Source organism: Eretmochelys imbricata, chromosome 6 (assembly GCF_965152235.1).
Source record: "Eretmochelys imbricata isolate rEreImb1 chromosome 6, rEreImb1.hap1, whole genome shotgun sequence".
Classification (NCBI taxonomy): Eukaryota; Metazoa; Chordata; order Testudines; family Cheloniidae; genus Eretmochelys; species Eretmochelys imbricata.
This window is the reverse complement of record NC_135577.1, coordinates 73,462,310-73,477,645: the sequence shown is the minus strand read 5'-3', so window position 1 is coordinate 73,477,645 and position 15,336 is coordinate 73,462,310. Positions and strand designations below refer to the sequence as shown.

The following is a 15,336-nucleotide window of genomic DNA, read 5'->3' as shown; positions in this document are numbered from 1 at the left end:
CTCAGGATAGTAACTTTTGGAAATGCACACTGAAAGGCTGTTCCAATGCCTCCTTGTTGTTAAATGTCAGAGTACTCAATCTTTTTGTGTGCAAGGGTGGTTTAAGATCCTAATTTGGTTCCTTTGACACCAGTGGGAGCAGGATTGGGTCCTGCTGCAGGAGAAATAAACAAGTTTGTCTCTGAAGAAATATTCATAGTGATCTGAATAGGAGTGAAGATCTTGTTTTCTACCAAGTTAACAATATCTTTATAGTTACTGAGCTACTGTTTACGTATCATGTTATATCTTTTCTAGGGAATTTGAATCTGAAATCCGCTTTTACTCTGGAGATGATCCATTGGATGTCTGGGACAGGTAGGCTATCTTTATTTTGCTAGAATGGGGCAGTAAAATCTCTAATAGTTGGAAATTGTAGAGTTTCACGTAGGAATGTCACAAGAAGTGAAAAAAGTGCTTTCATTTTGTTAACAGAAAACCCATTGACAAGGGGGTAAGGTGTACAAAGAGATGTTTTTTGTTGTAATAATCTATGGTCTGTCTTTTCTCAGTACTATAAACTTAATTTTTCTTTTCTCCTCATACTATACAGAAATTAAGATGCCTCTCTTTTTATGCCACCTCCAGGTACATCAAATGGACAGAGCAAACATTCCCTCAAGGTGGAAAAGAAAGCAACCTCTCAGCAGTGCTGGAGAGAGCTGTAAAAGCACTGAATGAGCAGCAGAGATACTACAAAGACCCTCGCTATCTCAGTCTCTGGCTCAAATTTGTAAGTATCTCTTTAATGTTCTCTTAGGTACTTTCTTAAGCATTTTCTGAAGCTTTTGGATGTCCCTGAACTGCTTTTCTTTGTACAGTGCATTCTGTGACTCTGCTACCAGTGCAAATTTAGGATTAGCTCTTCACACTTCTGTCAGGCACATGACAGCTGTTCACAATGTAGGATTCATATACTAATCTATCATTCAAAGACTGCTCTTCCGATGGAATCTTCAGGAGTCTTCTGGTGTCATTCAGCCTGGACAGAAATTGTACCTTACTTTCTTCAGAAGTATTAATTTGAAAAACTACATATTTCTTTAGACTGATGCAGCTTGATTTTCTGATCAGTTAAACAGAGCAGAAGAAGCTTAAAGGATTGCAGCTGACTTGAAATCTAGTCAATTAAAAAAAAAAAAAAGGTGACGGGTAAATGAAGTGTCAGCTACTATATCTTCCCCTAAGCCTCAGAATGACTCATCAAACCTTTGATGTTTTTCTTCTCTCCTCTGTTGCTGCATGGAAGGCACACACAAACAGAGGAAACTGACGGTGAAACTGAATACACAGAATAAATGGAAAGAAGAAAATTTTCTCCTGTAATCTTTTTCTAGTCCTCTTAAATGTCACTTAAAACAATAGCAGGCAAAAACATTTCAAAAATATTTTGTTTGGTTTTTTTTAAAGGCACAAGTGCACTGTATGCAACAGCAGTCCACGTGCTTCTCTAGATGGCTCATTTTTCCGCTGCATATGCCCTGTGTGTTGCCAAGAGGCAGCACATACACCGGACTCTTGCTAGAACACGGGATTTGGGATCCATGCGCGGTACCGCATTAACACGGGACCGAGTTAAAATGAATTCCAATTAAAGTAATTACATTTGGGATCCATGGCCGCGACCGCATTATGCGAATTCACACTATATAGATGCGCGTTCTAGCGAGGGTCTGGTGTACTTTGAACTGCTTGCTGCTTCCCAGAACCAGGTTCCTTCTGCCTAGTATCCTCTCTCCTGTATCACCCCAGTAGGGGGAGACTAAGTCTTCTGTTAGGCAAGATCCTTACTCCTGGAAGACACACAATGTCCTCTAGCTCCTACCACACATGGACACTTCATAAAGTTCATATTCTTTTCCTTGTCCCTCAGAGTGATGATTTCAATGGTCCCTTCAAGTAGGAAAATGAGTGATCCTGGACTGTCCAACATCTATAGTTAAGATGAAGTGAGAATCCTGCATTGTGAGTGGCTGCCATTCACCTGCGTTACAATGAAAAGTAGCTAATTCCAAAACTAATGTCAGATCTTTATGGTAGGGACTATTTCTTTTTCTTTTTTTTTTTTTTTTTTTTTTGGTTGTTCTGTAACTACAGTGCCTAAAACAGTGGGGGCTTGGTCCATAGTTAGGTCTCCTAGGTATTACAGTAATACTAACAACTCTGCTTTCCTTCCAGTGAAGATCAGACCAGTAAAAAGCTTTGCTTGCTTCTGAGGCAGAAGGAAGGGCTCTAATTTTAGTGTAACTTCTCTAACCCAAGTTACAAAATATGAGACCTGAAATAATTTAACAAAATAAATGTTGATTAGCACTGCTCTGCTGGTTTTACAAGGTGCATTTGTTGCAGTGACTGCATCTGGACAGCTTGAAGTTAGTAATGGTGGCTTGTAGGTCACCAATCTGAATCTAGCCTGGTGCGGGAGTGATTTTAAAGTTAATGCTATAGGATGTCCATTCAATTACACATCAAAACTACCACTAATTTGCATCTTAGTTGGTACCAAATTGAGTTTGGTACCAACTGAATTCCCTAAACCCTAAATTCCCTTCTGGATGCTAGTTAGTCCTTATTTTGCTTCTCTTCCCATTCCCCAAATGTCAGGCTGTTGACAGGGTAGTGTGCTCCTGTTCTGAGGATTAACAGGACTTTTTCCTCCAGGGCCATTAGTCTGGCCCCGTACACCATTCTTAAATGCTATTATAAAGAAAAATTAAAGAGAAAAAATGCCCATATGTAAGTTTATGGGCTGGAATTAATTGAACAGTACTATCACCCATGAAGTATATGTATGGAGTCATAGGTAAGGAGTCATGCTTTGTAGCACTATATCTGAATCTTCTAGCAATTGCTTTCCTCATCTTGTGAACTTTGATATTTCTCTTAAATGTGAAGAGTTATGTCTAACCTTGGGTCTGCTCCTGAGGAACTTGAATTGAAAACAATGGAAGCCTTGCAGGTGCATCAAAGGGCAGCAATTGACCCAGAGTCTTTATTTTTTATTTTATTTTTTAACTTGGTGCAGTAAATCACTGAAACTTCTGGGCTATTGCAGGGAAACTACTGTAGTGAACCATTGGACCTCTACAGTTATCTACACAGCCAGGAAATTGGCACATCGCTGGCGTTATTCTACATCACATGGGCAGAGGCGCTTGAGGCGAGAGGTAGTTATAAGAAAGCAGATTTAATATTCCAGGAAGGGCTTCAGCGCAGGGCTGAGCCTCAAGACAAACTACAGTCCCATCACAGGTAAAACTTGCCCCTGGAATGAAGAGAAATGGATTCGTTCTGTATGGCTCTGGATAGGCAACCTGCATAGTGAAATTCACACTGACTTTTTTGCATTTCTTCAGGCAGTTTCAGGCCCGGGTCTCTCGACAGACCCTGCTGGGACTTGAGCAAGATGATGAGGAAGAGGAGTTGGATCTTCCTGCTATCACTGAAACCCAAAGGAGCTCACTGGCAGAACTGAAAGGCAAGGGGAAGAAAAATGTGAGAGCCCCAATCAGTCGAGTAGGAGATGCTCTTAAAGGTAAGTTCGGCTGGTCAATCCTTATGTTTATTGAAAAACAGTAATCTTGTGATGTCAAAAATACACTTGAGTATAGTATGCAAATAGCTGACACTGGTAGTTAAGTATTCCTGTTGTACCAATAAAATAAAAACCAGCAGGATCTTATTAAAGGGGAAAAGGCAAAATGCCATATTTATTGTGAATACAGAAAGAATCATAGAAAGCAGTTAGTTATAGCTATAACATTCCATTCAATTTCATATTTATTCACACACACACACACACACACACACACACACGTTCTGCAAGGTTGTTATCATAGTTACCAGCCTTAGAGTTGAGCAGAGCCTTGTCAGATGCTCATCTGATGCTCCTGGAAGTTGGTTTGCAGAATCAGACCCCAAAGTTCTCCCTTTCTAGAGTCCATTTTTATAGGAATTTCTTCCTATGCCAGTCTATGGGAATTGCTTCATCATGCTGTTGCTGAATCAATCAGCAGATGGCACATTCCTGACGGCTCCATGCTGCCAGATGTTATCTTGTTCTTTGGTTCTCCCATTCTTGAGGCTGTTGGGTGGATTCCAGTCTGCCCTCCGGGGGTCCTCTGGTTATTTCCACTTGACGCCTTCTTCAGCCGATGGACACTGAATTCTTAGGCTGGCACCTCCCTGAGCATTCAGTTATTATCCACACCAAGCATCCATCCACATACATCCTCTATCTCTATTTTAATCACAATTGTTAACAAAGCGAGATGAATACAACAAAAGGGCGGGGAGTCTCTGGGTGGTGTTCCTCTTGTTACAGAGTATTGCTTTGAGTCTTTCTCTGTGTGAGTAGTTGTTACAAAAAATTTCTTTGAGAATAGACTCTTCTCGGCCTTCAACACAATTAGCAGCTTGCAAGTTTCACACATAGAGGGAGAGAAACAGTACCAAAAACCAAGAGACCTCTTAATTAGCAATAGCCTGGAATTTAAACAATGGGGAATCAAACTAATTTGTGATTTTAATACAGAACTTCTTTAATATGATCCAACATTCCTAACATTATTCATATATAACTTGTTTCCTTTTTACATCTAGCTGCAAACCGAGGCCGAAGCTTCCAGAACTCAACATCTCAACAGGTGTCAAATGGCCCAAATTTTGCTGTGTTTGATGAAAACACAGCCTCAGTCTCCAGAGCTGAGCTTCCTATACTTACACCACAGCCATGGGCAGCACCCCCAACAGGAAGGGCCAAAGAAAACGAACTGAAGGCAGGACCGTGGAACTCAGGCAGGGTAAGGAGTGGCAAGACTGGTTGGCTAAAAAAGGAGGAGGGAAGGTATAAGAGCAGATGATTTTTCCCAGTTTCTTTCAAATTAAGTCTACGCATGCTATATATGAAGTCAAACTTACCTCCCTCCTTTAGGATTTAGCTTTATTGTAACTCGCATAACAATAACAAAAGCCTCAACCTAAGATTTCTTCCTAAGCCAGGCTATTTCTATAACTTCCTATCGCCACATCTCTGCTTCCAGCCCCTTAACTCCACTGATTTATAAGAAAGCTCCCCTTGCCACTGTGAAGTCAATAGATATCTGCTGAGTCTAATCCTTGCTAATAAGAAGGTGCAACAGAAGAGACCTGGTACCCTATTATGGAGCTAGGGCGGTGTGGAAAGGAGAGAGAGAGAGAAGCTGGCCAAGGGTGGGGTAGGAAAAGGGATGGGAGGAAAGTTTTTTTTTTGGGGGGTGTGTGTGTGTGTGTGTGTATATATATATGTGTGTGTGTGTGTGTGTATACACACAAATTTTGGTTAGTCCAGTGTATGAGATGAGAGCAAAGCAGAAGATTAATTAGCTGCAGCTAAATTGGCTTAGTGCAGCACAACCTGTGGAACAGCTTTAGGATGTGGTTGTGCAGCCTTATATACATGGGAAGGTAGTCAGAAACATTCCACAGGTCTGGTGTCTTGAGACCTGAGACTTAGAGTGGTGACAGTCAAGAGTTTGCACCAAAAGCATCAAGAAGGTATTGAGGAGAAGTTGCATCGAGGCAGTACTCTAGCAATGTAGGGAGGCTTGCAGACAGACAGGGAGAGGTGGGTGGAAAAGGGGTTGTGCTTCAGGCTGCTCCTCTTTGAAAAGAAGCAGTTTAGTCTCAGATGTTAGCTGAGAGCAGCTGAAATGAAGTCAAAAGTTTGTTTATATAGGTACTTATGGCCTCCTCCACTCCAATACCAGAAAGAAAAGGAGTACTTGTGGCACCTTAGAGGCTAACCAATTTATTTGAGCATAAGCTTTCGTGAGCTACAGCATCCGATGAAGTGAGCTGTAGCTCACGAAAGCTTATGCTCAAATAAATTGGTTAGTCTCTAAGGTGCCACAAGTACTCCTTTTCTTTTTGAGATACAGACTAACACGGCTGTTACTCTGAAACCCGTCCAATACCAGAGTGACTTGATCAGAGCAGATGGAGAGAATAGATGTGGAAGAGTCAAAGGGCAGTAGAGAATATGATCACCTGAGTATCATCAGAGTGAAAGTGGTTAGAAGTCAAACAATTGAGAAGGAAAAGTAGGAAAGAGCAAAGGACACAACTTATGGGAACCCGAGAAAAGAATTGCCACTAGTTAAAGGGCAATTTGATTAAGAGAATGAAATGTGCTTGCATAGCTAGCATGTTGGTCCAAGTGAATGGAGTGTGGTTTACAGTATCTGAAGTTTTTAATTAGGGCTGTTGGTTAATCACAGTTAACTCATGCGATTAACTCAAAAAAATTAATTGCACTGTTAAACAAAGAATAACAATTGAAATGTATTTAATATTTTTGGATGTTTTTCTACATTTTCAAATATATTTATTTCTATTACAGCACAGAATACAAAGTGTACAGTGCTCACTTTGTTATTATTTTTTATTACAAATATTTACATTGTAAAAATGATAAACAAAAGACAAAGTATTTTTCAATTCACCTCATACAAGTACTGCAGTGCAATCTCTTTATCCTGAAAGTGTAACTTACAAATGTAGATTTTTTTGTTTTGTTTTGTTACATAACTGCGCTCAAAACCAAAACAATGTAAAACTTTAGTGCCTACAAGTCTACTCAGTCCTACTTCTTTTTCAGCCAATCACTAAGACAAATAAGTTTGTTTACATTTATGGGAGATACTGCTGCCTGCTTCTTTTTACAATATCACCTGAAAGTGAGAACAGGCTTTCGCATGTCACTTTTGCAGCCAGCATTGCAAGGTATTTATGTGCCAGTGATGCTAAACATTCGTATGCCCCTTCCTGCTTCAGTCACAATTCCAGAGGTCATGCTTCCATGCTGATGCTCGTTTAAAAAAAAAAATGCATTAATTAAATTTGTAACTTATTTGTAACAAATTTGTAAATGAACTCCTTGGGGGAGAATTGTATGTCTCCTGCTCTGTTTTACCCGCATTCTGCCATATATTTCATGTTATAGCAGTCTGACCCAGCACATGTTCGTTTTCAGAACACTTTCAGTGCAGAGTTGACCAAAGAAGGTACCAATGTGAGATTTCTAAAGATAGCTATAGCACTCGACCCAAGGTTTAAGAATCTGAAGTGCCTTCCAAAATCTGAGAGGGAGGAGGTGTGGAGCATGCTTTCAGAAGTCTTAAAAGAGCAATACTCCAATGCGGAAACTAGAGAAACCAAACCACCAAAAAGGAAAATCAACCTTGTGGTGGTGGTATCTGACTCAGATGATGAAAACGAACATGCATCAGTCTGCTCTGCTTTGGATTGTTATCGACCAGAACCCATCATCAGCATGGATGCATGTTCTCTGGAATTGTGACTGAAGCAGGAAGGGGCATGTGAATGTTTAGCACATCTGGCACGTAAATATCTTGCAATGCCGGCTACAACAGTGCCATGCGACCGCCTCTTCTCACTGTCCAGTGACATAAACAAGAAGTGCGACTGAGAGGTATTGTAGGTGCTAAAGCTTTATTTTTGAATGCAGGTTTTTTTTGTACATAATTCTACATTTGTAAGTTCAACTTTCATGATAGAAATTGCAGTACAGTACTTGTATTAGGTGATTCGAAAAATACTATTTCATTTTTTTTACAGTGCAAATATTTGTAATAAAAAACAAAGGGTGTATTTTACACTATAGTACTACAAATCAATATATTTGAAAATATAGAAAACATCTGAAAGTATTTAAATAAGCAATAGAATACTGTTTATTTAAATACTTAACAGCATGATTAATAGCGATTAATTTTTTTAATTGCTTGACAGCCCTATTCTTAATTGTCAAGGGAAATGAGAAGGAAGAAGGGTTGCTAACTTGATGCTTTCTTTGACTTCCTGTTCATAATCTGCAAGGAAGGAAAATGGGGAAGACAGGAAGCACTCAGATGAGAGTAGAGATTATGCTGCTGAAGTATTGGGGCAATCTTAAGCGAAAAGTGGGTGGAAGAGGAGGAAAAAAATAAGATACTGACTGGGTAGTGAGGATTCTCAGCATCTCTGGAAATGAGATAGGAGTAGAAAAGAAAGGGCATGTGTCATTGTTTTTCAAGGCATTGATGGCCATTTGGAAATTTTGTAACTTGACTGCATAGCAGAAGGAAACTGAAGTGCTGGAGAAATATGGAGTTTTATGGAGGCAGGATTTTTAATGACTAAGGAATGAGTTGTCATTGCGGACATCAAAAAGTCTGGGCAGAGAAGGAGAACAAATCAGCCTGTGGGGGTGTTTAAGAATGAATCTTTAAGCTGCTAACATTGGGTTTCTGCTCCCTCAGCGTCCTCGCAGTAACATGAACTCTGGTATAGAGGTGCCCTGTATGCTGCCCAGTTTTACCCCATATGTGGAAGAGTCTGCACAGCATCAAGTCATGTGAGTTTCTATCTCCTCAGAAGGCTTGTACAGTAACTCCTTGCTTAGCATTGTAGTTATGTTCCTGAAAAATGCGACTTTAAGTGAAACGATGTTAAGCGAATCCAATTTCCCCATAAGAATTAATGTAAATAGGGGGGTTAGGTTCCAGAGAAATTTTTTTCACCAGACAAAAGATTATATTAGATTATAATATAATATATGTATACACAGTATACGTTTTAAACAATTTAATACTGTACACAGCAATGATGATTGTGAAGCTTGATTGAGGTGGTGGAGTCAGAGGGTGGAAGATGGTGGGATATTTCCCAGGGGATGCCTTACTGCTAAATGATGAACTAGAACTCAGCTGAGTCCTCAAGGGTTAACATATTGTTGTTAATGTAACCTCATGCTCTGCAAGGCAGTACCAATGGAGGGAGGGGAGACAGCATGGCAGAGACAGAGACACACACCCTGTGTGTGTGTGAGAGAGAGAGAGAGAGATGTGCATTGCCCCTTAAAGTATGCTGACCCCACTCTAAGTATACTGCCTTTTTAAGTAGATCAGGAAGTTGAGACACAGGGAACTTAGGGCAGCGGGGAGCTGATATGGGGGCTGCTGGTCCACTGTGGTTCCAAGCCCCCACCAGCTAGCTGCAAAGGGCTGCTCTTTCTGCAAGCAGTGGACAAAGCAGGTGGCTGCCAAACAACATTATAAGGGAGCATAGCACAATTTTAAATGAGCATGTTCCCTAATTGATCAGGGACGACTTTAAGTGAGGAGTTACTGTAATGGGAGCTGGCAGAGTTAGGGAGAAGGACACAGCTGCCTTGAATTCTCAAAAGTCTACTTCATAAGTCTATGGCCTTTTTGTCTGTGTGGTGGTAGGGAGAAGCCAAGTCTGATTCAGGTTTGTAGCTATGTTTCCTAGTGTTTTTTGGAACTTTAGAGTCAGCTTAAAAGGGAGTTTTCTTTTGAGAAAAGTTTGCATGACAAGCATGGAGGAGTATGTTACTTGGCTTGAATCTAGCTTCCTGCTTGTGCATTGCTCACTAAAATGCCTGTAAATTGCTCTGCTTTTCTCACTTCATAAATCAGGAAAAAAATAAAAAAAATGTTGAGGTTGCTTACCTCTTTCTGGAGAAGGTGACTGGTGTTAGTTATGCTTGCCCACAGCTATCTTGCAGTGGGGAAAGTGAGTGGAACATTGCTTCTTTTTGACTATGTATAAAATACAAAAGCAAGAGCATCAAGGGCTTGATTGCAGCACAGCTTTTCCCTAATTCAAAGGGCTTGTCTACACGATGTGAACAATGCTGCATTAATGCTCTCTAGGGAACTTCTAGTGTCCTCCATCAGAGTCTATACGGGCCACTTAGATTCCATGCACAAAATGTTGATGCACATTAGAATTCACACCCCACTGTTGTGCATTACTGCACTGTGTAGCTAAGCCCATAGTTTTGTATATTGTGTATGGAATCTAAGCCATGCCCTGGAACCATGCTACCTAGCTGTGTCCAAAAGTGTATCCTAATCCAGGAACATGTTTATAACAAGGCAAGGTCCTGTCTATGCTAAAGATCTAAACATATCTTACCTGTTATGGGAGTCTCCTGGTACTACATAGTTGGGTCCCCTGACATTGTTTTCTATAGTATAGGTTGAATCTTTGCTGTTTGCACAGTATGGTCCTGTCTACACTTAAAGGGAACAGAGAAATATATTTTAAATATGGTTCCACCTAAATTAGCTTTTTAAGTGGTTTGGCCAGTCAGTCTGGATGAGGCTATACCTTATGGGAACAGTTTAGAAAAGTCTGTCTTGTTTTGTCCATGCTGTGGGCATTGGCCCGCCCCAAACTATGCTTGAAAGAGTTTAACTGGAACGATGTTTACAGAGTGAAAAATAGAATGTGAAAGCTTGGGGTAGAAGGGTCCTAAATAGGTTTAGGTGACTCTTTTTTTAACAGATTGGCCAAACCCAACTGTGAAGCCTATATCTTTCATGCTTCAAAATCTTCATGCTGGCCTCAGGATTCTCTCGGTTTAGTACTTTCTTAATGTGAAAACGTAAGTTTTAACTTTCTGCATTAGGATCTTTTCCACAGAACTCTTCACTAGAATTTCAATAGCATCATTTTACACAGAGTTAAACAGGTTTCACAAATTCAGTTGTTCACAAGTCTTCATTGACTGTGTGGTGACGGTTGGAACTGTTGTCCTAAGGCTGGCTTTTCTTGCTTAGATAATAAAATGAGAGTGGTGGGAGGTGATTGGTGACAAGAAGATGCAGATGGCAAATGCATCCATAAGGGTCTTGGGGGCTAAAGGCAAAAACTCGCACTCTAGAACATGTGTTACATAGCAGGTGTATACTATTTGACTGGGGCTTACCCATAGGTGTCTACTTATAAATTTTCTGACATTCCATTCCTTTCTGTTGCCTTTCCTGTTTCAGGACCTGATTTATGTTGCCCATAGGCTGTCCTGAACTTAAATGGATCCTTTGAGATTATCCATACTTCCACCCATGCTCCCATCTCTGGGGACTATGTGCTGAATGTTAATTATCTTTTGTTCTCTTAGTACTCCCTGCAAAATTGAGTCTAGCATAAATCATGTTTTAAGTGCTCGGAAGCCTGGGAAGGAAGTGGATCCACTACAACGGGTGCAAAACCATCAACAGGACGCTCAGGAGAAGAAAGAGGTTGCAATGTATTGTAAAGAGAGAGTTTACGCTGGAGTAGAGGAGTTCTCCTTGGAAGAGATCCGAGCTGAAATATATAGAAAGAAAGCAAAAAAGAGAAGGGAAGGTATGCATCAAAAGGGATGACCTGAAGTTTCTTCAGATTGATTCAGAAAACTACACTTGCAGTTCCCATTAGGTGTGGCAGCCTTCCTTATTGCCACTGGTGAAGAAGGCAAAGCATCAGGTTAGGACTGTTGCTTCGCACCTGTTGATACTAAGAGTAGAAAACCAGCAACCAGGGACTGAGAAGACTTATGTGGAGGTTCTATAATGGGAAGGGCAGTGGGGAGGGGAAAAAGAGGTTCACTGGCTCATCAGTGTTAACAGGTGAACCATTGTGGATGAGAGCACTCCTCCTTAAGCTGTTCCTAGAAAGGAATGTGTGCTGTCTGCCTCGACTATAGGGGTTTATCCAGGAACAGCAGGGATTAAACTGGGTCTGTTTGATGAATGGGCCTTTTTACCCTACCTGATCCTCTTTGGTTCTGTTAATAGTAGGGCTGTCGATTAATTGCGATTAACTCAAAAAAATTAATCGTGATTAAAAAAATCGCTGTTTTAATTGCACTGTTAAACAATAGCATACCAATTGAAATATTTTGGATGTTTTTCTACATTTTCATATATATTTTATGTTGTAATTGAGTCCAAAATGTATATTTTTGATTACAAATATTAGCACTGTAAAAATTTAAAAGAAATAGTATTTTTCAAGTCACCTTATACAAGTAGTGTAGTGCAACCTCTTCGTCCTGAAAGTGCAACTTACAAATGTAGATTTTTGATTTTTTATTTATTTATTTATTTGGTAACATAACTGCACTCAAAACCAAAACAATGTAAAACTTTAGAGCCTAGAAGTCCACTCCGTCCAGCTTCTTGTTCAGCCAATCGCTAAGACAAACAAGTTTGTTTACATTTACAGGAGATAATGCTGCCCTCTTCTTATTTACTGTGGCACCAGCAAGTGAGAACAGACATTTGCATGGCACTTCTGTAGCTGGCATTGCAAAGTATTTACATGCCAGATATGCTAAACATTCGTATGCCCCTTCATGCTTTGGCCATCATTCCAGAGGACATGCTTTCATGCTGATGACTCTCTCGTTTTAAGAGGGAAAAAGAAAAACTGTTAATTATATTTGTGACTGAACTCCTGGGGGGAGAATTGTATGTCCCCTGCTCTGTTTTACCTGCATTCTGCCATATATTTCATGTTATAGCAGTCTCGGCTGATGACCCAGCACATGTTCATTTTAAAAACACTTTCACTGCAGATTTGACAAAACGCAAAGAAGGTACCAATGTGAGATTTCTAAAAATAGCTACAGCACTGGACACAAGGTTTAAGAATCTGAAGCGCCTTCCAAAATCTGAGCGGGACAAGGTGTGGAGCATGCTTTCAGAAATCTTAAAAGAGCAACACTCCAATGCGGAAACTACAGAACCTGAACCCTCAGAAAAGAAAATCTGCTGGTGGCATCTGACTCAGATAATGAAAATGAACATGCGTCGGTTTGCACTACTTTATATTGTTATTGCGCAGAACCCATCATCAGCATGGTCGCATGTCCTCTGGAATGGTGGTTGAAGCATGAACGGACATGAGAATCTTTAGCGCATCTGGCGTGTAAATATGTTGCAACGCTTGCTACAACAGTGCCATGAGAGTGCCTGCCTGTTCTCACTTTCAGATGACATGGTAAACAAGAAGCAGGCTTCATTATCTCCTGCAAATGTAAACAAACTTATTTGTCTGAGCAATTGGCTGAATAAGAAGTAGGACTGAGTGCAATTGTAGGCTCTAAAATTTTATATTTTATTTTTGAATGCAGTTTTTCTGTACATAACTCTACATTTGTAAGTTCAGCTTTCACGATAGAGATTGCACTACAGTACTTGTATTAGGTAAATTGAAAAATACTGTATTTTTGATTACAAGTATTTGCACTGTAAAACAACAAAAAATAAAGTGAGCACTGTACACTTTGTATTCTGTGTTGTAATTAAAATCAATATATTTGAAAGTGTAGAAAACACCCAAAATATTTAAATAAATGTTTTTTTATTATTGTTTAACAGTGCAATTAGTCATGGTTAATTTTTTTAATCGCTTGACAGCCCTAGTTAGTAGCCTAAATAAATACCACTCCCCAGGAAGTAGGATGGGGAAACTTTTTCTTTACAAGAGGATCTGGTGTCTGTTACTGGGGGCGTGCAGAGTTTGGGCTTGGCTACAGGGTTACTCATAAGGAATACATAATACTTTAATTAAGCTTTCCTTCTTTAGACGAGTTTCATGCCATAGCACAGCAGACCGCAGAGATGCAGAGGCGGATTGAAGAGCTGGAGAAGAAGCTAAAGGAGAAAGATGATGACCAGCAGAAGAGAACATCTGAGCAGGTATCTTTTTCCTTGTTCATTTGTGCTGATGGCCTACCTGTATGAAGGCAGATGAAAGCTCTAATGGAATAGTGACCCCTCTGTTTTTTATCTTGCTAGTACAGTTTCCTCCCTCTTACTCTGAAGGGATATTTAAATGTTTGGTATAAATAACTCATAAGGCCACCACCCTAATAACTGAAAGATGAGAGAAATATTGTTTTCTATATTTTTTTCAGTTTATTTTAACTACGATGGAGAAAAATTAATGGCTTTAAAAAATCTGACTCTTATTTAAATCTGATTTTTTTATTTTTTCCCCTTTTAAAACTAAATTTGACAACCTACGTTAAGGCCCGAGCTTCTATTAAAATTTGTGTAAATAAAAATATACTAAATGCAAGAGCCCACCTCAAACTTATTTACTTAAAGGCTTCTTTTTACATATAGAATTGGAAGAAAACATTTTTCACTCCTGATGTCAACCCTTGTAAATGTGGCACAGTCTGTCATATGCTGCGCTAAATTTCTATATAATTTTCAGTCCTAAAAGTGAAGTGAATGTTGGGGTGTTAACTTTTTTCCAAATATTAGTAATTTGCTGGAAAGTTTAGCTGAAATACTTTTCTTATGTATCCAATGCATTAAGGTAGTTTTTAACTAGAAATAAAAATGCTGTTTAAAAATGCCCAAACAGAATTCTAATGTCCATCTAAATACAGCGAGACACAAATTATGAATAAACAGTTAATTATCTAATAAATACACTTTCTAACCATGCACTTTATTACATTTATTCACACTCTTAATTTCTATACTAAGCTATGTAATTGCTCAAATAAATGTGTGTAGTTAGGCTGTATCCTCCTGGCTAACCAAGTACCAAATTTAGTGTAAAAACTAGATGTAATTGTAAATAATAAAATCAGCACATTGTTATTGTACCAACCAATGAGAATGAACCTTTCTTTAGAAAAATAAAGTGCATACAGGAAGCATGATTGAAATTTGTTTCAAATAAGTTATCGGCTTTCTAATTTAAATCATCATTAAAATCGGTGATCAATCTACCCTGACTTTAACCACACACAGAGTGCTATCCCATACAGTTTTGGAAGTCGGTAGTATGGCTTGCGAGTTACTCACTGAGTGCTGTCTCTCTCCCCTCTGCCACTCCCACTTTCATGGTCAAAGCCAACAGAAGAGAGGGAGCCTGCAAGAATGGAATCTGTTTTGGTGGGAGCTTCAGAGCCTCTTGAAGCAGAAGGAGAAGTTGCTTTCCCCAGCGCAGTAGCACTCACTGCAGAATCTCTTGTGAAAAAACTGACTGGATTGCAAAGGTAGTGCGGGATTTGCTTTGGGAGCAGGAGGTGGAGAGTCTCTGCCTCAGTGTGGTTTTCTTCGCTTTTTTTAGTATGTGTCACTTTCTGGGAAGCCTGTTTTTAGTTTTTCCTCATGTTTTTTCCAAAAACATCATACCTCAAAATATACCCTGATCTCGGTATTGGCCTCTGAACAGAATCAGGTATCTGTCTTCAGAGGATTTTAATAATTTTTCTGAGAAGAGTAATGTTTAGCGTTATAGCTGAGTTCAGCTTGCTCATCTACTAAGTATAGTTGGGGGGCTGCATGCATGTATTAAAAACTTGCCTATATTTTGTTCACAGTGAGTCCCAGTTGGCAGAAAATGCCCAGCAGCACGAACAGCTGTGCTCTAAGGGTAAGTTCTGTTTGCATTGATACCATTTTGAGAGACGGCTATGCTGATAGGAAGTAGTCATTC

General features: G+C 39.7%; 1 protein-coding gene across 3 annotated transcripts in view; it reads left to right on the top strand.

Annotated features, from left to right (window-relative positions):
* The window catches only part of BUB1B (BUB1 mitotic checkpoint serine/threonine kinase B), a 138,147-nt gene that overhangs the window by 96,519 nt on the left and 26,292 nt on the right, over positions 1-15,336 (top strand). For 2 of the 3 annotated variants that reach the window (XM_077818906.1, XM_077818905.1), the window contains exons 3-12: positions 298-357; positions 628-772; positions 3,095-3,291; positions 3,396-3,574; positions 4,642-4,841; positions 8,340-8,434; positions 11,009-11,235; positions 13,462-13,574; positions 14,748-14,893; positions 15,221-15,273. In XM_077818906.1, coding sequence (XP_077675032.1) covers positions 298-357; positions 628-772; positions 3,095-3,291; positions 3,396-3,574; positions 4,642-4,841; positions 8,340-8,434; positions 11,009-11,235; positions 13,462-13,574; positions 14,748-14,893; positions 15,221-15,273 — 1,415 coding nt within the window. Of the gene's footprint in view, positions 1-297; positions 358-627; positions 773-3,094; positions 3,292-3,395; positions 3,575-4,641; positions 4,842-8,339; positions 8,435-11,008; positions 11,236-13,461; positions 13,575-14,747; positions 14,894-15,220; positions 15,274-15,336 lie in introns of those variants that run through there. The other variant, XM_077818907.1, reaches the window with a different exon arrangement.